The 18,870-nt window shown below is 38.9% G+C and overlaps 6 protein-coding genes across 7 annotated transcripts; 4 read left to right on the forward strand and 2 right to left on the reverse strand.

The window, feature by feature from the left end:
- Positions 1–5: 5 nt before the first annotated feature.
- On the forward strand, positions 6–3,708 carry LOC104701914 (alanine aminotransferase 2, mitochondrial-like). Its single transcript, XM_010417677.3, has 14 exons — positions 6–481; positions 944–994; positions 1,104–1,154; positions 1,338–1,403; positions 1,488–1,549; positions 1,637–1,715; positions 1,806–1,910; positions 2,008–2,118; positions 2,206–2,343; positions 2,429–2,624; positions 2,701–2,855; positions 2,947–3,021; positions 3,108–3,311; positions 3,404–3,708. Exons 1-14 carry the CDS (start codon positions 245–247, stop codon positions 3,518–3,520), a joined length of 1,647 nt encoding a protein of 548 aa, XP_010415979.1. The 5' UTR covers positions 6–244; the 3' UTR covers positions 3,521–3,708.
- Positions 3,709–3,886: 178 nt separating this feature from the next.
- Positions 3,887–5,722, forward strand: LOC104701915 (uncharacterized). Its single transcript, XM_010417678.3, has 5 exons — positions 3,887–4,402; positions 4,521–4,673; positions 4,769–4,910; positions 5,082–5,323; positions 5,401–5,722. The coding sequence occupies exons 1-5, from the start codon at positions 3,998–4,000 to the stop codon at positions 5,605–5,607; spliced, it is 1,149 nt and encodes a 382-aa protein (XP_010415980.3). The 5' UTR covers positions 3,887–3,997; the 3' UTR covers positions 5,608–5,722.
- Positions 5,723–6,549: 827 nt separating this feature from the next.
- Positions 6,550–7,242, reverse strand: LOC104704838 (agamous-like MADS-box protein AGL61). Its single transcript, XM_010420863.2, has one exon. It carries the CDS (start codon positions 7,234–7,236, stop codon positions 6,550–6,552), a length of 687 nt encoding a protein of 228 aa, XP_010419165.1. The 5' UTR covers positions 7,237–7,242.
- Positions 7,243–8,880: 1,638 nt separating this feature from the next.
- Positions 8,881–9,987, forward strand: LOC104701917 (ethylene-responsive transcription factor ERF073). The gene is made up of 2 exons (XM_010417679.2): positions 8,881–9,184; positions 9,270–9,987. The coding sequence occupies exons 1-2, from the start codon at positions 8,998–9,000 to the stop codon at positions 9,860–9,862; spliced, it is 780 nt and encodes a 259-aa protein (XP_010415981.1). The 5' UTR covers positions 8,881–8,997; the 3' UTR covers positions 9,863–9,987.
- Positions 9,988–10,108: 121 nt separating this feature from the next.
- On the reverse strand, positions 10,109–12,125 carry LOC104701918 (small ribosomal subunit protein uS2z). The gene is made up of 5 exons (XM_010417680.2): positions 11,814–12,125; positions 11,073–11,335; positions 10,786–10,983; positions 10,463–10,676; positions 10,109–10,358 (listed from the first exon to the last, which is right to left on the reverse strand). The coding sequence occupies exons 1-5, from the start codon at positions 11,956–11,958 to the stop codon at positions 10,285–10,287; spliced, it is 894 nt and encodes a 297-aa protein (XP_010415982.1). The 5' UTR covers positions 11,959–12,125; the 3' UTR covers positions 10,109–10,284.
- A 77-nt stretch (positions 12,126–12,202) lies between these two features.
- LOC104701919 (protein PHYTOCHROME-DEPENDENT LATE-FLOWERING) lies at positions 12,203–18,840 on the forward strand. 2 transcript variants are annotated; one of them, XM_010417681.3, is made up of 13 exons: positions 12,203–12,463; positions 12,561–12,732; positions 12,928–12,991; positions 13,078–13,142; positions 13,242–13,319; positions 13,564–13,644; positions 14,033–14,170; positions 14,250–14,348; positions 14,431–15,776; positions 16,030–16,247; positions 16,329–16,477; positions 16,832–16,870; positions 16,951–18,840. In XM_010417681.3, exons 2-13 carry the CDS (start codon positions 12,604–12,606, stop codon positions 18,520–18,522), a joined length of 3,978 nt encoding a protein of 1,325 aa, XP_010415983.2. In that variant the 5' UTR covers positions 12,203–12,463; positions 12,561–12,603; the 3' UTR covers positions 18,523–18,840. The 2 variants fall into 2 exon arrangements, with proteins under 2 accessions (XP_010415983.2, XP_010415985.2); XM_010417683.3 differs by having other exon boundaries at positions 12,216–12,463; positions 12,558–12,732.
- Positions 18,841–18,870: the final 30 nt, after the last annotated feature.

Here is an 18,870-nt window from a genome sequence, read left to right on the forward strand (position 1 = left end):
CGCCTAAAATAAACCCTACAAAATATATCTTCTTCGTCTATTGAAGAAAAATAAAAAAAAACAGAAAATTCAATACATTTTTTGAACGTGGAGAACAAGGCAAAATTCTGTGTGCAGCAGGCACTGGTTTTAGAGGACATTGGTTGGCACGCTTCTTCCTTCTGTGAGAGAGTTGGTGGTTCAATCTTGGGCCTTGAGTAGCACGTTACGTTCTGTACTATAAAGTAAAGCTGATCAAAGAGAGATGCGGAGATTTTTGATTGGCCAAGCTAGAAAAGGTCTTGTCGACCATACGACTCGTCGTCAACATCACCAAACTCGAAGCTTTCTCTCTCTTCTTCCTCCTTCATTTTCTACTAATTCTCCTCGTGCTGCTCCTCTTGTTTCTCTGTCTCGTTTCATGAGTTCTACTTCGGACATGGCTGCTTCTTCTGATTCCACTTCTTCTCTTCCCGTTACTCTTGACTCCATCAACCCCAAGGTGGGTTTTCTAATTATTCTATATTTGATTGCTTTTTCTGAATTTGTTTGTGGGGTTTCTGGGTTTTTTTTTTTGCTTGGATTGATCTGGATTTGTTACTGTTAAGCTCAAAGATTCAATATTTTCAGTGTGGGTTTTCTGATTTAACGCCAAAGGTTTGGTCTTTTTGCTTCCCAATGATGAAATCGACAAGCTTTGCTTTATTGTTTCGTTTCGCCGCACTTGATTTGGGGTTTTATTTTCTGAGTTTTGCTTCTGGTTAGATCAGTCCTCGTGATGATTTATAACTTTCTTTTCGAAAGTTTCAGTACTGGAATTTTTCCCATCTAATCAAAATTCTAATCTTGTATTCACCGAATTGTCACATTCTAATGTCATTACTTTTGTTATGAGTGTCACATTCAATCATGCTGAGAACTTGGTTTTATTGTAACTAAGAGGGTTTTTAATTTTGGGTGACAGGTTCTGAAATGTGAGTATGCTGTTCGTGGAGAAATTGTCAACATTGCTCAGGTCAGAGATTCATGTGCTTCGTTTGATAACATGACGGAACAATATTTGTAGGAATTTTTTTAAAAGCTAAATGACTTCTTCTGTCTGCCTTTTGTTTTCCATCTTACAGAAGTTGCAAGAAGACTTGAAGTCTAATAAGGATGCGTATCCCTTCGATGAGGTAAAATCTTTTTATTCATTGGCATAGTCATGTTCTCTTGTGTGTGTTCTTTGTAGAGTTATGATCGGCTTTTTGTATATAAGTTTCATAGAGTGGATAGTTTAGTGTTGATGTTACATATTCTCAAACTCTGTATAATTCCCAACAAGAAAGAAACTTTAAAGTCTTCACCGCTTTTGGCAGATCATCTATTGCAACATTGGAAATCCTCAATCACTTGGTCAGCTGCCTATAAGGTTCTTCCGAGAGGTAAGCGAATGTTTTTGCTGCTCTTTCGTCTGTCATATATCAGCCCCTGAGATATTAACTTCTGTGATCATCAATATGTCTCAGGTTCTTGCCTTGTGTGACCACTCGAGCCTTTTGGATGAGACTGAAACACATGGGTTGTTCAGGTATCGATCATCTATATGTCTCAGGTTCTTGCGTTATATTGCTTATATGGTTTAAGATTGATTCACATTTTTTTTTTCCACTATCAGTACTGATTCAATTGACCGAGCATGGAAGATTCTGGATCAAATTCCTGGAAGAGCAACTGGTGCTTACAGTCACAGCCAGGTTTGTCATCAGGGTCTAATTTAAAAGTCCTTAACACTATATTTACATGACCCTTATGTTGCTAAATGATATTTCATTTTCTTTCCCCAGGGTATCAAGGGATTACGTGACACTATTGCAGCTGGAATCGAAGCCCGTGATGGTTTCCCTGCTGATCCAAATGATATTTTCTTGACTGATGGTGCAAGTCCAGCGGTAAACAGTCAAAACTTAAACATTTTCTCATACAATTATAGCAAGTCCTCTTAAATGGTTCATGCTAAGTGATTTTTTTTCTCTCTTCGCTCTATAGGTTCACATGATGATGCAACTTGTCTTGAGCTCAGAGAAAGATGGTATCCTCTGTCCCATTCCACAGTATCCATTGTACTCTGCTTCAATTACCCTCCATGGTGGATCTTTAGTATGTTCATGTAATCATTATGGATTTTTTTTGTTTTTTGGTTTGATCTTTTTTTTTGTTTTTCTGATTGTCATTTTTTCTGCTTAGGTTCCATACTATTTAGATGAAGCAACAGGATGGGGACTGGAAATATCAGACCTTAAGAAGCAACTAGAGGAAGCTAGGTCGAAGGGCATCACTGTAAGGGCCTTGGTTGTCATAAACCCCGGTAACCCAACTGGTCAGGTAAAACCATATCTTGAAGACTTAGATTGACAAATTTAAGCACTTTATGATGTGATTGTAACATTTTCTCATGAATTTGGTTAAGGTTCTTGCGGAAGAAAACCAGCGTGACATTGTTAATTTCTGCAAGCAAGAGGGTTTAGTTCTTTTAGCTGACGAGGTCTACCAAGAAAATCTTTACGTCCCCGACAAAAAGTTCCATTCTTTCAAGAAATTTGCTCGGTCTTTGGGCTACGGCGAAAAGGATATGTCTTTAGTCTCGTTCCAATCAGTTTCTAAAGGTAAATGAACAACCTTTTTTATTGTTCAATGCTTATCATTTAAATATGGGGGGCTTATATCTTTTTCTGTGGACAGGATACTATGGAGAATGTGGGAAAAGAGGTGGTTACATGGAGGTTACTGGATTCACACCTGATGTAAGAGAACAGATATACAAAATGGCGTCTGTGAATCTGTGTTCTAACATCTCTGGTCAAATTCTTGCTAGCCTTGTCATGAGCCCACCCAAGGTAAATAACATCTCTATTTCTTGCTAATCAGTTTTCGCCAATTCATGCAAACAGATAAAATGACTAATAAGTCTTTTTCATATTTGATCAGCCTGGTGATGACTCATATGACTCATACATGGTAGAAAGAGATGGAATTCTCTCATCCATGGCTAAACGTGCAAAGGTGAGTTGAAAGATCATTACAGTAGCCTCTAAAGAAATTTTTCAGTCTCTTGTATAACATCATAAGCTTTGATGATGAATGTGCAGACTTTGGAAGAGGCTCTTAACAACTTAGAAGGCGTTACATGTAACAGAGCTGAAGGAGCAATGTATCTCTTCCCACGAATTAGTCTTCCTCAAAAGGCGATTGAAGCTGCTGAAGCCGAAAAAACTGCGCCAGATGCGTTCTATTGCAAACGCCTTCTCAATGCTACTGGTGTAGTTGTAGTCCCTGGTTCTGGCTTTGGACAGGTAAGAAAATAACCAAACCTTTTACAAATGAAAAACTTCTAATGTTTTTCAAAAGGATAGATATATAACTTGAATTTGTCACTGTGGTTTAGGTTCCTGGAACATGGCACTTTAGATGCACAATACTTCCTCAAGAAGACAAGATTCCGGCGATAGTGGATCGTCTCACAGCGTTCCACAAGAGCTTTATGGACGAGTTCCGTGACTAGAGAAAGCTTACCATGAAAGATGAACTTACAAGAACTTTTAAGAGAAGTGTAATCAGTTTGAGTAATTAAAGAAAAAGATTAAGCTATGCTTTGGTCAGGCGATTGTGATCAGACAATTTAATTTTAGGATACTTGTACTCGGGCATGCCAATTTAAGATATGAAAATTAAGTAAAATTGATTATTATTTTTTTTTTGTCATGTTTCTTATCTATATGAATATCTAATATTTTTTGCGATTTGTTTTTAAATTATTCTTAGCCTAATTTTTCCATTTATATATATTAAGTAAACTGATTTTTTTTTTGTAACATTTGTTTAACGACAATTTAACAAACAATAATAAGTGGGCTTATGAATGGGCCTTATATTCACATTTATTACCTGACCTAAGAAGTAAGAACTAAATATTATTATCTTAATTTTTTTTTTTTCATTTAATCATTTTTTCGGCATTTTCTCAAAGGAAAAAAATCAAATGTGGCGAAGATCGCCGTCGTTCATCCTCGATCGAACCTCGAGTTCACCTCCCATGGCCGCCGATACAACACGAGCCCCCATTCAAAACCCTGATTCCATCTCCGCTTATTACCAAACCCGCGCGGCGCATCACGGTGTCATTACAAGCGAATGGCTATCCCAAGCTCAAGCCGCCGTGGGCGGCGTCGTCTCTAGCGATGAGCATCCTGTCTCATCCCTCAATGAGCTCGGGAACGAGAAGTCGTTTAATGTAATTGAAGAGTTCAATAGCTGGAGAAAGCAGCCGGATCTGGCTGAAGCCGTCGCGGCTATTAGAGCTCTTGCTGCTGTTATTCGTGCCAGCGAAGCTACTACTATGATGGAGCTTGAGATTGAGCTCAAAACGGCCTCTGATACTCTCAAGGTGAAAAAATCGCGATTTCACTCTTGATTCTTGATTATTGATTAGTGATTATTGATTCTTGATTCTTGATTCTTGATTAGTGATTCTTGATTGAGAAAAGTTTCAATTTTTTTGGCAGTCATGGGACACAACGTCAATCTCTTTGACTGCTGGATGCGATTTGTTCATCAGATACGTTACGAGAACGTCTGCTTTAGAATACGAAGATTTCAATTCAGCTAAGTCTCGTCTTCTTGAACGTGCTGAGAAATTTGGGGAAATTTCTTGCAAGGTACTTCCTTTATCTATAGAAATGCAGTAGATAGATCAAAAGGCATTTGTGATAGAAGAGGGATTTATAAAGAGGATTCCAACTACATTGTGCAGGCTCGTAGGATTATCGCAATGCTTAGTCAAGATTTTATATTTGATGGTTGTACCATTTTGGTTCATGGACTCTCTAGAGTTGTTCTGGAAATACTCAAGACTGCTGCACAAAACAACAAACTCTTTCGAGTTCTCTGCACAGGTTCGTTCTCTTTTCCAATACACCCGTTTCCATTTTAACAACAAGCTTTAGATATTGGAACTTGAGTTGTATCTGCTTAACGAGACATTTTGTTTCTTGTGATCTACATAATCTTGACTTAGTAGTATTTAGTAGCCTCTCTCTGCACCCTTTTAATGAATAAATTGACAGAGGGAAGGCCGGATGGAACTGGAGTTTTGTTATCGAGTGAGTTATCGAAGCTTGATATCCCAGTGAAGCTACTGCTTGATTCAGCTGTAGCGTATAGCATGGATGAAGTAGACATGGTGTTTGTCGGGGCAGATGGAGTTGTAGAAAGTGGTGGTATTATCAACATGATGGGAACATACCAAATCGCACTCGTGGCACACAGTATGAACAAACCTGTTTATGTCGCTGCCGAGAGTTATAAGGTAATAATTGAAACGGTTTTATAAGATCTAAGAGAGAGAGAGAGTGTGGTTAATGATACAAAGTTGTGTATTTGCAGTTTGCTAGGCTTTACCCATTAGACCAAAAGGACATGGCACCAGCGCTGAGACCAATCGAGTTTGGCTTAAAGATTCCAACAAAGGTGGAAGTAGAGAGGTCGGCTCGAGACTATACGCCGCCTCAGTACCTAACACTCCTATTCACGGACCTTGGTGTTCTCTCTCCCTCGGTAGTTAGTGATGAGCTTATTCAACTCTATCTTTAATTTCAACTCCTAATTAATAATTAACTCTTTAATAAGTTTGTTTGTGAGAAAGTGGAAAATTACAGTTTTGATCCTTTAAAGATCTTCAAAGTTAGTGTTTTTGATCCGTGAAAAACTTGTTTCGGTTGTTGAGTCAGTTTTCTGATCGATTCGATTCATCCGACATAAATGTACTTGTCTCATTGTAGATGTCATCTAACCAGCTATTGGCCACGTTCTCCCGTAACCAGTTTCCTATCCTGGATGGACAACGATAACTTCAAAGTTCAAACATGGAAGTACTACTTACATTTTCCTACTTTAGACTAACATGTAGAAAACTAATCTTTAGTCTTCCTGTTCCGATTATTGATTACGACTGTTCAGTTCAGTTCTAATAAGCACATTTACAACATCACCATGACACCATGGTCAGTTTCCAACCCTCAAGCCCGAATTGTTAAAAGTTTCAGCCATCGACAGATCAATCAGAGACAATCTAGGCTGCAAATGGTTGCATCAAATTGAAAAAATGGGTTGAACAAAATTGGGTTGAATATTATTCAACTCATTCATCTCCAAAATAGTGGCTGAACAATAGCTTTTTTCAACTTTTTAAGTTGAACGGGCTGAATAGTTTTTCCAACCTCTACCTTTTCGTGAAAACCTTTTCAATGCAAATAGTGAAAATTGGTTAAATAATATTACAATACCATTTTTATGTAAATAATAAAAAAATAAAAACTAAATAAGAAAGACAAAGAAACTGACAATATCATAATAATAAATTGACTCCATATATATAAAAATATAAGGATTCAAGGTCCGTATACAATACTTTTTTTTTCAATCTAAAATTTGAAAGCATTAGTTAATTTAGATAAACGAATTCATATAATTTAGAATCGACCTATATCTATATGTAATAAAACAAAAGTGTAATAATAAATTAAAGAAAACACTTCACTGTCTAGGTTTTGGAGACATAAATGGAACCGCAAGATCCAAACCAGCATCGTTACCTAGATAACTTCGATCGTTCCTAGCCATCATGTTTTCATTAGACAGTTTCCAGTCAGCCATAGCCATCTCATTTGGAAACGCCGGAAGATTCTCAACCATCCGATCATTACTTATCTGGGAGATCCTCGTCATTAGATTCTCCCTTAACACACTCAACGCCATCTTGTACTCTTCCATATCCTCCTCCGGTACACTCTCCACCGCTCTCTCCCACCACATCAAACCGTCGTTATTCTCACCTCCTGCTGCCACGTCACCTCCGGGGTTCGACCTCAGCATCACCGGAGTCTTGCGAATGTATTTATCGACGAGTGTGTCCACGTTACCAAACGAGTAGATCCTATCGCAGCGTGAAAACGTTATGATACCAATCTGTGCGCCGCAGAGAACGCTTAACTCGGCGGCTTTTTTGAAAAGACCGGATCTGCGTTTCGAAAACGTCACTTGCCTTCGGTTCTCAACTTCGATCTCCTTGATCTCTATCTTTTGTCGACCCTTGGTGGTTCGAGGCTTTTTTAGTGTAGTCTCTTTTTTTTGGTTGGCAAGCAAGTTAGGGTTTCGAAGGGGCTTTTGTTTCGCGGGCGGTAAGCAAGTGATCATAGTTGACGCTTCTCCAACATCCTCCATATCGGAGACAAGAATGAAAGATGATGATTATGAGATGACAAAGCTTTCTTTGAGAGAAAGATTCGGATTTATATTTATATACATAGTTTTCGATCAAATATGGAATTTTTGTGTAATCATAATATATGCTAATTGTGGTATTAAATGCGCCTCAATAAGTTAACTTTATATATTTTTGGAATGATTCCATTAAAATTAACATTTAACTTTTTTTAACCTAAGTTTCGTGATATTATTTCCCAAATTTACGAGATATACTTGCTCCTTTCTATTTTACATAATTATGATATGCTCATATATATATTGCTGAAATTAAATATATATTTTATCGACTGTCAAAGAAAACATTGGCTATATGAAATGAATGGTTCATCCTCAACGTATAAAATCCCATTTTCGTGGGTCGTACGTAGCCATTGTGAATATTTAATAGTTATTTTATTTTTCCATTTAATATATCAATTAGTCTTTAATTAACCCCTCAACGAACCATAGCGGATTAATTTTTTTTGGGTAGGAGGCATAGCGGATTAATTAGCCTCTTGACAAAGATTCAAAGTTTGGTCGATAGATTAATTTAGATTTTAAAAAATGCGTAGTGGAGAAAACCATGGGTTAGTTAGTCAGTATTAGAGACTACTTATGGTTTCAAATTTGAAAGCCGTACCCCTATATATTGATAGGTTAACACAACTTGGATCAACAATTACTATAATTAATTAACTTTTTTGTTAAATTTTTATATATCAAATTGTTGTCAACAGCTAGCTGTACATAAATACTGTGTTCATTAAGGTTATTCCGGAAAGGTTTTTTACCTAATCACGCAATTATAACCCCTCAACACATTGGTTAACCCATGTCGATCTCTGTTATAAATTAAGCAAACATCCCAAAGACTTGTTCTTCAATATGAAACTGTTACAAGTTACTAGACCATTTGGTAAATGACTACTATATATATATATACGGTCTCTGTTTTTTGAAAAAAATATATATAAATACGGAATTTAAATTAACTAAACAAAACAAATGAATGTGATTATAGATGTCTTAGATTTATGACATGATGTGAAGAAGGGACTGTGGTTTTTTTAATTTATTTTGTTTTCCAAAAATTTGGAAAGTTTTGAATCATTACAATTCTAATGTAAGAAGGACAATATATTTTTTAATTGGTGAATTAAAAGAAAAAATAATAGTAATTTACTTAATCTTCAAATTAATCCTTTATTCACCTTTATAATTAACATTATCGGTAAGATTGAAAATCTATGATATTATGCGATTGGCCATAAAACTAGGTAGGGCGCATTAAGCATTAAATTAGATTTAAGAAGAAAAAAAATCACCATCGTTAAAACTAAAATATACAGTGACGAAAAAAAGAAGCTCAAATATACGATTCATTAATGTAAAAGATCTGATTAAAAGATAAGACTGGATTTACACCCAAGGCAAAAAAAAAGAAGAGATAAGATCGAATATTAAATTTAATCATCTGAGTTATTATATTCAATTATTCATCAACTCAGCTTAATGCAGAACGGCGTAATAATAAAATTAACCTATGCTTAAAGAGCAAAAGGCCAAACAACGGTAAAATTAAAATTAACTAATATCCCACTTGTCCCAATTGTCATCACGCGTAGTCTTTTTTTTTTTTTTTGGCATATAAAGAGTGTGCTGCTACGATACAAAGCAACAATGAGAAACACACAAAGCAACAAATCTTACTTTTAACCCCAAAACTTTTTAAAAATGTGTGGAGGAGCTGTAATTTCCGATTACATAACGCCATCGGAGTCCGATCAAGAGAAGATTGGGAGAGGGAAGAAGTCTTCTTGGACAAGTAAGGCTGTCTTTGATTGCTCAATCAACGATTTCAACGGAGATTTTGAAGAATTTGAGTCGGACTTCTCTTCAACGCGTAAACGTGCATCATCAGGTGAGTTATGATTCTTTTTTTTTCCTGTGGTTTTGTTTTGTTCATAACTTGGTTGTTATTTGAACTTTTTTTTATTTATGGATAGGCTCAGCGTTACAGAGCAGTCGGTACAGAGGAATCAGGAGAAGACCTTGGGGGAGATGGGCGGCTGAGATTCGTGATCCAAGCAAAGGAGTTCGAGTTTGGCTCGGTACTTTCAATACAGCTGAAGACGCTGCTCGAGCTTATGATCTTGAAGCTAAGAGAATCCGAGGAGCCAAAGCTAAGCTCAATTTCCCAAACGAGCCTTCTAAGAAGCGCAAAGCTGAGGCTAAGACTGTGCAACTGATACAAGAGAAGAAGAAGCATGAGACTGATCTTGGATTGGCGGTGGCTAGCTCATTGCCTAGTAGTAGCGATGTTGATTTCTTGTGGGATGAGAATAATGCGGATACACTTTTGATCGATACACAATGGCTCCAAGATGTGATCATGGGCGATGCGAAGAAAAAACAGGAACTAAATGATGGTGAAGAAGGCAACGCTAATGCTGCTCTGCTTTCGGAAGAGCTTCTAGCTTTCGAGAACCAGACCGAGTGTTTCTCGCAGATTCCGTTTGGGGAGGAGGGAAATTGTGATTCCTTATTATCTTTGAGTAGTCTCTTTGATGGAGACAATAACATTGATCTTTGGTCCTGAACGATTTCCTTGTACAAAAGACATGAGTTCTTGTTCTTGCTTTGTTTCATACGAAGGAAGATTGAATTATCGTTCTTTCCTCTTGTCTAATATATCAAGATAAAAATTAGCCCCCTTGAATCGTATTTTTTTTGTTATTTTAATTCTGTTTTGCAATTACAGTTTTATAATCAAGATGTAGAGAATATTGTTGTGAAGAACCAACAATATCGATTCATATTTGTGATAAAGCCTCAAGGGATAATATAGTAGAAATTTTTTTGATTCAAAACAAAAAAAAAAAGTGCAGAACAAAATAATCTAATTGTCTTAAGGGAAACAAGTGAGAAGAAAAACAGTTACGGTTCGATAACTCTTCAATCCCAAAGGTAACAAAAAAGCATGTCTATAACCCTTAACCATCGAGTAAAAGGCTATCCACTTTAGTCCCAAGTAGAAGCTTGAGCACCTGTGGGTGGCGCGGCAGCATCCCATCCACCTTCTGCTGCTGGAGCAACTGGAACAGCAAAAATAAAACCAAAGAAGAAAGCATTAAAAATCAATATTGCTTGTTATGAGATCCAGAATAGGGTTACTTGTTAATATCTGTCAAAAACTCACCAGCAGAATCACTCCAAGAAGCAGCAGCAGGTGCAGCAGCGATTGGAGCTTGAGCTTCTCCTGGCCATGCACCATCAGGGATCTGAGCAGTAGTCCATTGGTCTCCACCCATTCCGTATTCAGTAGGAGGAAGTCCAAAGTCGGTGGGAGGGGCAGCTTCATCTTCATCCTCTGGCTTAGTCTCCTCAGGCTCCCTGTAAAAGAACAGGTCAACCTGTACAACACAGAATATGAAGCAGTTAATCGACAAACATGGAAAGTTTTAATGAACTGTTCGACTGTCAGAACACAGAGAGATCCAAAAATGATAAGACTCCTCTTACCATGACATCCCACTTCTGTCCACGTTGAATGGTTCCACGCATCTGAAGAACCATGCGAGCAAGAAGCCAGAAAAGACACCCAATGCTGTGCTTTCCCTTGTTGTTGGCAGGGATACCAATGTCAACAAATCTCATTGGAGAGTCTGTGTCACAGAAAGCAATGATGGGAATGTTTCCCAAAGCACCTTCCTTGATTGGCTGCAACACAAGAAATGAATCAAAATCAATACATTAAGCATCAATTGTTATTAGGAAAAAGACTCAATCAGTAAAGAGGAGGAGATTACCTGGTGGTCAGTTCTCGGGTCGGTAAGAATCAAGAGCCTGGGTTCACTGAAGGAAGTTTGCATCTGATTGGTGAAGGTACCAGGAGTGTGCCTTCCAGCAATGGCATTGGCTCCAGTGTATTGAGCAAACTTCAGGACAGCTCTCTGACCATAGGGCCTAGCAGACTGAACAATGATGTCCTGTGGGTTTTCAATGGCAACAATAACACGAGCAGCCATCATGAGCTTGTCCCATGTTTTGCCAAGGTTGAAGATGTAAATACCTGAGAAAGACGACAATCAAAAACAATCAAGTTCCATTCTATATCATTTCGCAGTGCAGATTTAACAAAAACAGACACTAGCACCCAAACAATCTCTAACAGAACCCTTGGCTCATTTCTTAATGACACACTAAAAACACATCCGTAAAGAACAACACCAGAGAAGACACAACAACACGACTTTTGTATGTTATTTATACAATGCAGAGAAGAGCAAGTGATGAACAGCACTAGCTAGTCTCAAGGTTTGAGCATTTCAAGTGAGCAACCGTTTAGATCCGTCTTGTTAATCACTATTTCGGACATAAAGCAGTGAAAAAAAACTAGAACGACCAATAAATCCAAAACCAACGAAGATCATAAAAAAAAAAAAGCGAGAACCCTACAGAGAAAATCTCAACACTCAAATCATCTTACATAACGCATAGTACACAGATTTGCAAAAAAAAAAACAAGAGAATCATATAAGAGAATATACCATCGTTGCGTCTCTTGAAGACGTAACGCTCCATCTGGTAATTGCAATTCTTGGTACCGAGATGAACCTCAGCGGCACACATCATCCTGATGTCAGCTTCCCTCTGGGAGAGCTGTGCTGAGCTAGCAGATCCATTAGTCGCCATTTTCTGATCTCTCTCTCTCTTCTTCTTCTCCGGGACCTTTAAATCGCCGCAGATAAGCTTCAGCTTTGTAAATCACTCACAAGAAGAGAGAGAGGCGTCGAAACTGGTAGCGCTTATAATGGTGAAGGTATTCGCAAAACCCTAATTCCGTAAAAGTCGATATTACCCTCTCAAGGCTGGTTAAAATTAATCGAGCTTAACCAACGGTTTAATTGTCCGGTTTGTATTAAACCGAAATCTAAGTGTACCACAACATCACAAACTCGCCAGCAAAATGATAATTTCTCTCTTCTTGCTAACTTTTGAGTTAGGAAGAACGAAGAACCCTAAAAACATATCATCATCTCTCTTCGATCTCATCTCCGTCCACCTGTGTTTGTGAATTCTCCGTTGCTCGATCCTTAGAGATACCTTACCATTGCTTGTTCCCCGTTTTCTATCTATCCGGTTTCAAACGCAGTTGGAGATCTTGTTTGGATGATCTTCTCTGGAACGAGCTCATAAGGTTTCAGTTTCTTACTTTACGTGATTAGATTATCTTCAATTTTATAGTCTCTGCTCATTTTTGTATCATTGTTTTTTTGGCTGTTGTATTGTAGTAGTACCCCAGACTGGGTTGAGCTTGATCTCCGGAGAGAGTTCGGAATGGGTGTCTCGTTTAAGATATCCAAGGTTGGTAGAAAGTTCCGTCCCAAGATTTCTACTGAATCGGCTACTCCTGATTCTCCACAAGAGCTGAATTCGAAAGCAATCGTTCTATCTGCGAAAACAAAGGTCATTTACCGAGAATTTTACTAAATTTTTAGCACTGAATAATTACAATTCTAGTTTGGGAAGTTGAAATTTTATATTCTTAGATATCATTGTGAATGATGAATCGAGGAATAAGTTGATTTCATTTAATTAAAAAAGGGTCACTTATTTTGGAAAATTATGTATAGATTATCAAATTTATTGTGTTTGATTCAGGCCATTGATGATAGCAATGCTGGTGATGTGTTTTCGAAGTCATCTTTGCCTGATATATCTCCAGGTTAGCATTTCAACAAATTCGACGCCTCATGTTTTTTTGGACTAGTTCGAGCTATGTTATATTGATTGCATTTGCTTTCTCCGCAGAGCATGAAGTTTCCTTCACATTGAGCCTCTTTCCAAATGGGTACTCTGTAGGGAAATCTTCTGAGGTATCTAGTAGAACTTCATGTACTGAGAATTATCTTGTAGTTTCTTGTATTTGATTTTAAACCTTACACATCTAACAGTTATTAATTTTTGAGAACCAGGTTGTGCAACAGACATCCTTTCGAGATGTTCCAAAGGTCTTACAACCGTATGATAGGGCAGCAGAGAGTCTACTTTCGGTAAATATTTCACATTACACGGAAAATAACTTATAAGAACTGTGTTGTTTTATACGAGATTCGAACATGTAATCAAAGTTTTGGTGAATGAATTTACAGTACTTAGATTGAGTAGATGTAAAGACGATGTTTGTTTCTTTCACTTGTTCAACCCCACTTATTCCTACTTGTTCGAATTTCGTTAATTCATTTTTGAGGTATCATTCCACTGAAAATGTATTTGATTGTTCTGGTTACGTTATAGGCAATTGAGGCAGGCAGACTTCCTAGGGACATTTTGGAAGATATACCTTGCAAATTTGTGGACGGGGTGGTTATCTGTGAGGTTAGTTATCTGCAGTAATTTATTTGGATAAAGCCTTCCTTGACCTGCCATCTAGTAAAACAAACTAGGACAAAAATTCCTTAGCCTCGAGAAGTAGTTGTTATTACCATAATTCTTGTTACTGTATTGTCTTCCATAAGTTTCTGAAAACAGTTCAAACTTTTTCAAATATTCAAAATTTTTACACTAATCATGTAATAATTGCACGGGAGTTCAACTACCGAACTCATTTATAGGTGTTTTTAATTGTTTCTGAAACTCATTGGTATTATTGGAACCAGAAGTAAACTTAAAACAGCCTAGTTTTTATCATTCCTCTAAGTGACTGCTCAAGTATCATCTTACATCATGTTTTCTTTTCACTTTTGGTACATATGTACTATTGTAGGTGCATGACTATCGGAAGCATCCGTCAGATCAAGTCTCCCCTGTGGTGAATAAATTGCGCCTTAAGATGTCACTTGAGAATGTGGTCAAAGATATTCCATTAATGTCAGACAACTCATGGACATATGGTGATCTCATGGTAATCACGGTACCTCTTGGATTATACGACATAACACTGAAACCATTATCTTTTGTACTGATCCTTACATCAACTACAGGAAGTGGAGTCCAGAATATTAAAAGCCCTACAACCTGAACTCTGTCTGGAACCTGTACCCAGACTTGATAGGCTGAGTAAGAACCCTGTCTCTGCTAAGGTAATATCCATTAAAAAAACTTCTCGTGTTTCTCTTATCAGTTGCTTTTATAATGTCTAACAGTTTTTTTTCTACCCCGTAGCTCGATTTGTCTCTTTCTACGTTGCGGAAAAAGAGATTAAGGCAAATGACAGAAGTCACAGTCATGTCTCAGAACAAGATTCATGGCAAAAAGGTTTGCATTGATCGGCTTCCTGAAAGTTCAGAGCGAGGATGTATGCCGGGGCAGTTGATAATGCAGCAACCCCATAACAATCAGGCTATTCAAAATTCTGCCACCAATATGCTGGCGGGTTTAAGAACTCAGACCTTGCAAGATGCGCCAAATTCCTCTATGGCCTTGATACCACCTCAGCAACAAAGGTACCTGGGAACTGGAAATATAAGAAACATGCAGGATCAAGGATCAAATTCTGTCAGTGTCTCTGGAGTATCACCTGGAGGACTGGATGCGATGATGTCTTATGGCTCTGATAGTATGAGCCCCAATACATCTTTTCATAGAAAGAGGGAAAGTCAAGAAGGACAAATGTCATCTATGCCTGGTTTGAATAAACGGACAAGGGTTTCACACATGGGTCCTGATGGGGTTCCACATCAACAATTAGGGCAACGCATGGATGGCCTTCATGGAACCGATACGAGTTGGAAAAATGCGCTTCTACAACAGCAAGATATGCTAGGCAGAAGTATTCAGTATCCAAATACAGGTATTCAGAGGTTTTCACCACAGCAAATTGAAGGGGTTATGAATCAGGAAGGTGGTCCCAGTCAATTCCCAGCTTCACAACAGGGGGCAATGCGATACACTTCAAAAGAGGAGCCATTTGAGACTGGTAAAATTGATGGTAGCATGAGAAACAATATGTCGGGTGTGGGAAGTGATGCAAATGAATTGGATCCGCGTATTCAGTCAAGGATGCCCCATAATGCATTCATGAGATCAAATTTCCCTCAAACATCATGGAATGTTAATCCTGGCCAGCAGATTGAAAAAGACCCAAGAAAGGAAGAACAATTTAGTAGAAGAATATCGGCTCAAAGTCCTCGTTTATCGGCAGGTGCTCCACCACAGTCCCCACTTTCATCGAAGTCTGGTGAGTTTTCTGGTGGTTCAATGGGGAATCACTATGGAGCAGTTGCAGCAGCTCAGAAGGACAAGGCTGTCACTTCGATTCCTGCTACTCAGTCAGTGGGTTCTAGTGCTAATGATGCTATGCAGCAAAGACAACACCAAGCCCAAATGGCTGCAAAACGGAGGACAAATTCTCTTCCTAAGACGCAAGTTATGAGCACTGTTGGTTCTCCTGTTAGTGTCAATACAGTGAGTGTCCCAGTTAATGCTAGGAGCCCTGCAGTGGGACCCCAAACTTTGGGCGATCACGCAATCCTTGATAGATTTTCAAAGATTGAACGAGTTGCTGCAAGGTATGAATTTTAAGTAGTCTGTTTTAACTTCGCATCATATTCATTTTTTTAATAATGATTTTTACTTTGACACATGTGATGCTTCTCCTTATTCTGATTTTGGCTTTACACTAGAGCATTGTTGGAATTGTCCCACTCTTATCTCATTGCATTTGTGCAAAGAAATAATGTTGGTTGGTGCATGGACATGTTTTGATGATGTATTTCATAATCTTTATCTGTTGTTTGATCCAGTTTCTTGCTCCATTTTTAGGTACCAACTAAACTGCAAAAAGCATAAGGTGGATGAGTACTCTCGAAGACCTCGTGTGTATGCTAAACAGTCCCTGGCGGTTTGTTTATCAAACCTGTCTAATGAAGAGGACTTCAAAGATGAGGACAAAGCATTATCAAAATCTATTTTTGGTGGGAGTATGAATACATGCAAGAAAAGAGTCATGAACTTTGCTCGGATGGAACGTGTAATGCAAGGTCTGTTTTCTGTTTTAATTAGATATCTGTCGATTGGTGTATTTCTCTATGTGATTGACTCTGACTCTAGTATCATTTCAGGCACTGTCTCTTCGTACGTCCCTAAAATACGAACAAAATTGGTTATGTCAGAGAAGCCCGTCGATGGGACAGTAGCATGGTATCAAGGGGACATAGATGATGGTGATGTTTCTTTGCCTGAAGATAATTTCTTAGCGTTGCCCAATACAGTAAGTTCACAGAAAATTTGACAATTATCGTACTTGCCCCTGTATTCTATTTTGATCAGTAATATCTCTTTAACTTGCATGCACTAACATTCAATGTAACCTGACTTCACATTCAGTAATGTTTTTTGGTTGCTGGGTCATGTTCTAGGGGTTTATGTCTCTGTTGTGAATGCTTTATGTAATTATGAATAGGGTTGGTGTATGGATACTTCTCTCTTGTTAGTTGCTTCTGCCTTGTTTTTCCTTCTCGTCCAATGCGCTGGAAAGGGGGTGGACAATGGATGATTGAATATTATATGCACCACTTATTTTCTTGAATTTATGCTGACTTGCTAATTCGTCTCCTTCTCACAGCACATCGCCGATCTACTCGCTGCTCAATTTAAAATACTGGTACTTCTCGATTCCTGAATCGATTATATCAACTTCTTGGTTCTATGGCTACTTACATATTGATTTATATGTTTATGCAGATGGCCAGTGAAGGATACATGATGGAAGAACATATTCTGGCAAAGCCAAATCATGGGGATGCTGGTCCAGTCAACAGCCAACCAAATTCTGCAGGTGGTTACCCAAGAGGTTACTCTGCAAACGATGGGCAACAGTATGGAGATGCAGTTGCAGGACAAGCGTCTGGTGAGGCATCGAAACAGGGGAATGCTGGAAGTGCACCTATTAACTCAACCCAGAATATTCTTGGAAATGCAAGGATGCTTCCTCCAACAAATTCTCAAGCCTTGCAAATGTCTCAAGGACTGCTGTCTGGTGTCTCCATGCCTATGCAACCACAACAGCTTGACCCACAACAATCAGCGTTACTGTCATCACAATCGCAGCAGAAAAATCAACAGTCCATGTTTACACAGCAACAGCATCCACAAATGCAGAGACCATCCATGATACTGCCTACAAATCCGCTATCAGCCATCAACTCGATGAGCCAGAGCTCTGGTATGCAACCGGGTGGTCAGATGGCCAACAAGTATTCGCCTCTCCAACTGCAGATGTTACAGCAGCAACAACAGGCAGCAATACAGAAGAAGATTATGATGGGGCTAGGATCAGGTGTAGGCATGGGTATGGGTATGGGTATGGGAAGCATGGGAAACAGTATTGCTGGGCTCGGAGCTTTAGGCAACCAACTGAATATGGCAGGAAGAGGGATTGGCGGAACCGGAATCTCATCATCAATGTCTGTTCCTGGCATCGGTAATATGGGCCAGAACCCAATGAATCTAAATCCAGCATCAAACTTGAATGCTATAAGCCAGCAACTCCGATCCGGTGCATTAACACCACAGCAAAACGCTCTGTTTACACAGATTAGGATGAACATGACAAGAGGAGGTGTAATGGGGGCTCCCCAAGCCGGGATAAGTGGCGTGTCAGGCGCGAGGCAGATGCACCCCAGCTCAGCTGGACTTTCCATGTTGGATCAGAATTCATTAAACCGAGCTAACCTGCAGCGAGCTGCTGCTATGGGTAACATGGGCCCACCGAAGCTGATGAATGGAATGAATATGTACATGAATCAACAGCAACTCCAGCAGCAACAGCAGCAACTCCAGCAGCAACCACAACAACAACAGTTGCAGCATCAGCAACAGTTACAGCAGCCTATGTCTCAGCCACCTCAGCAGCTAGCTCAGTCTCCGCAGCAGCAGCAGCAGCAGCTACAACAACATGAACTTCCTCAACAAGGACAGCAGCAGCAGCAGGCAACAGCCTCCCCGCTTCAGTCTGTGCTATCACCACCCCAAGTAGGTTCTCCAGCAGCTGGAATTAGCCAGCAGCTACAACAGTCCAGTCCCCAGCAAATGAGTCAGAGAACTCCAATGAGTCCCCAGCAAATGAACCAAAGAACTCCTATGAGTCCACAGATAAGCTCCGGTACGGTGCATCCCATGAGCACAAGCAACCTCGAGGGTTGTCCAGCGAGCCCACAGCTAAGTTCTCAGACAATAGGATCTGTTGGCAGCATCGCCAATTCTCCGATGGAGCTTCAAGGTCCCAAAAACAACTCTGGTGGTAACAATTCCTAATCAAGAAAACTACGATTAGAGTAACATTGTTTATCATCAGGAACCCTTGCTTCACAACATGAGTTGTAATCTAGCGTAGGGACAAGCAGATAAAGGGTATTTAGTTAAGCGTTTGAAGTTTTTGCTTGTAAATTAAGCTTTTGAAATTAAATTAAGATTGGTGACCAAAGCCTGTAAAGAAAGTAAAAAAGAATCATTGTGCTCTGCATGTAAAAGAGTCAAATTATTATTAGGCTGTCGATATGTAGCCAGTGTCTGCTTGAGGCTATTTTGGAGATGTTTTGTTTAAACATACAGTAATATATATTTGTTGTTCAATTGTTGCGCTTTGTTTACTGCTAAGGTTCT

The sequence above is a fragment of the Camelina sativa genome, chromosome 7 (genome assembly GCF_030686135.1).
Source record: "Camelina sativa cultivar CO46 ecotype springtype chromosome 7, ASM3068613v1".
In the NCBI taxonomy this organism is placed as follows: Eukaryota; Viridiplantae; Streptophyta; class Magnoliopsida; order Brassicales; family Brassicaceae; genus Camelina; species Camelina sativa.

Excerpts from the sequence above, each read along its gene's own strand:
- LOC104701914 (XM_010417677.3), top strand. The coding sequence starts at position 245 with ATGCGGAGATTTTTGATTGGCCAAGCTAGAAAAGGTCTTGTCGACCAT. Across the intron at positions 1,911-2,007 it reads CTGATGGTGCAAGTCCAGCG|GTTCACATGATGATGCAACT; the intron begins GTAAACAGTCAA and ends TTCGCTCTATAG. Across the intron at positions 2,856-2,946 it reads TTGTCATGAGCCCACCCAAG|CCTGGTGATGACTCATATGA; the intron begins GTAAATAACATC and ends ATATTTGATCAG.
- LOC104701915 (XM_010417678.3), top strand. The coding sequence starts at position 3,998 with ATGTGGCGAAGATCGCCGTCGTTCATCCTCGATCGAACCTCGAGTTCA. Across the intron at positions 4,911-5,081 it reads CTTTCGAGTTCTCTGCACAG|AGGGAAGGCCGGATGGAACT; the intron begins GTTCGTTCTCTT and ends ATAAATTGACAG. Across the intron at positions 5,324-5,400 it reads TCGCTGCCGAGAGTTATAAG|TTTGCTAGGCTTTACCCATT; the intron begins GTAATAATTGAA and ends GTGTATTTGCAG.
- LOC104704838 (XM_010420863.2), bottom strand. The coding sequence starts at position 7,236 with ATGGAGGATGTTGGAGAAGCGTCAACTATGATCACTTGCTTACCGCCC.
- LOC104701917 (XM_010417679.2), top strand. The coding sequence starts at position 8,998 with ATGTGTGGAGGAGCTGTAATTTCCGATTACATAACGCCATCGGAGTCC. Across the intron at positions 9,185-9,269 it reads GCGTAAACGTGCATCATCAG|GCTCAGCGTTACAGAGCAGT; the intron begins GTGAGTTATGAT and ends ATTTATGGATAG.
- LOC104701918 (XM_010417680.2), bottom strand. The coding sequence starts at position 11,958 with ATGGCGACTAATGGATCTGCTAGCTCAGCACAGCTCTCCCAGAGGGAA. Across the intron at positions 11,336-11,813 it reads CTTCAAGAGACGCAACGATG|GTATTTACATCTTCAACCTT; the intron begins GTATATTCTCTT and ends CGTCTTTCTCAG. Across the intron at positions 10,677-10,785 it reads GACAGAAGTGGGATGTCATG|GTTGACCTGTTCTTTTACAG; the intron begins GTAAGAGGAGTC and ends TGTGTTGTACAG.
- LOC104701919 (XM_010417681.3), top strand. The coding sequence starts at position 12,604 with ATGGGTGTCTCGTTTAAGATATCCAAGGTTGGTAGAAAGTTCCGTCCC. Across the intron at positions 12,992-13,077 it reads TTTGCCTGATATATCTCCAG|AGCATGAAGTTTCCTTCACA; the intron begins GTTAGCATTTCA and ends CTTTCTCCGCAG. Across the intron at positions 13,645-14,032 it reads ACGGGGTGGTTATCTGTGAG|GTGCATGACTATCGGAAGCA; the intron begins GTTAGTTATCTG and ends GTACTATTGTAG.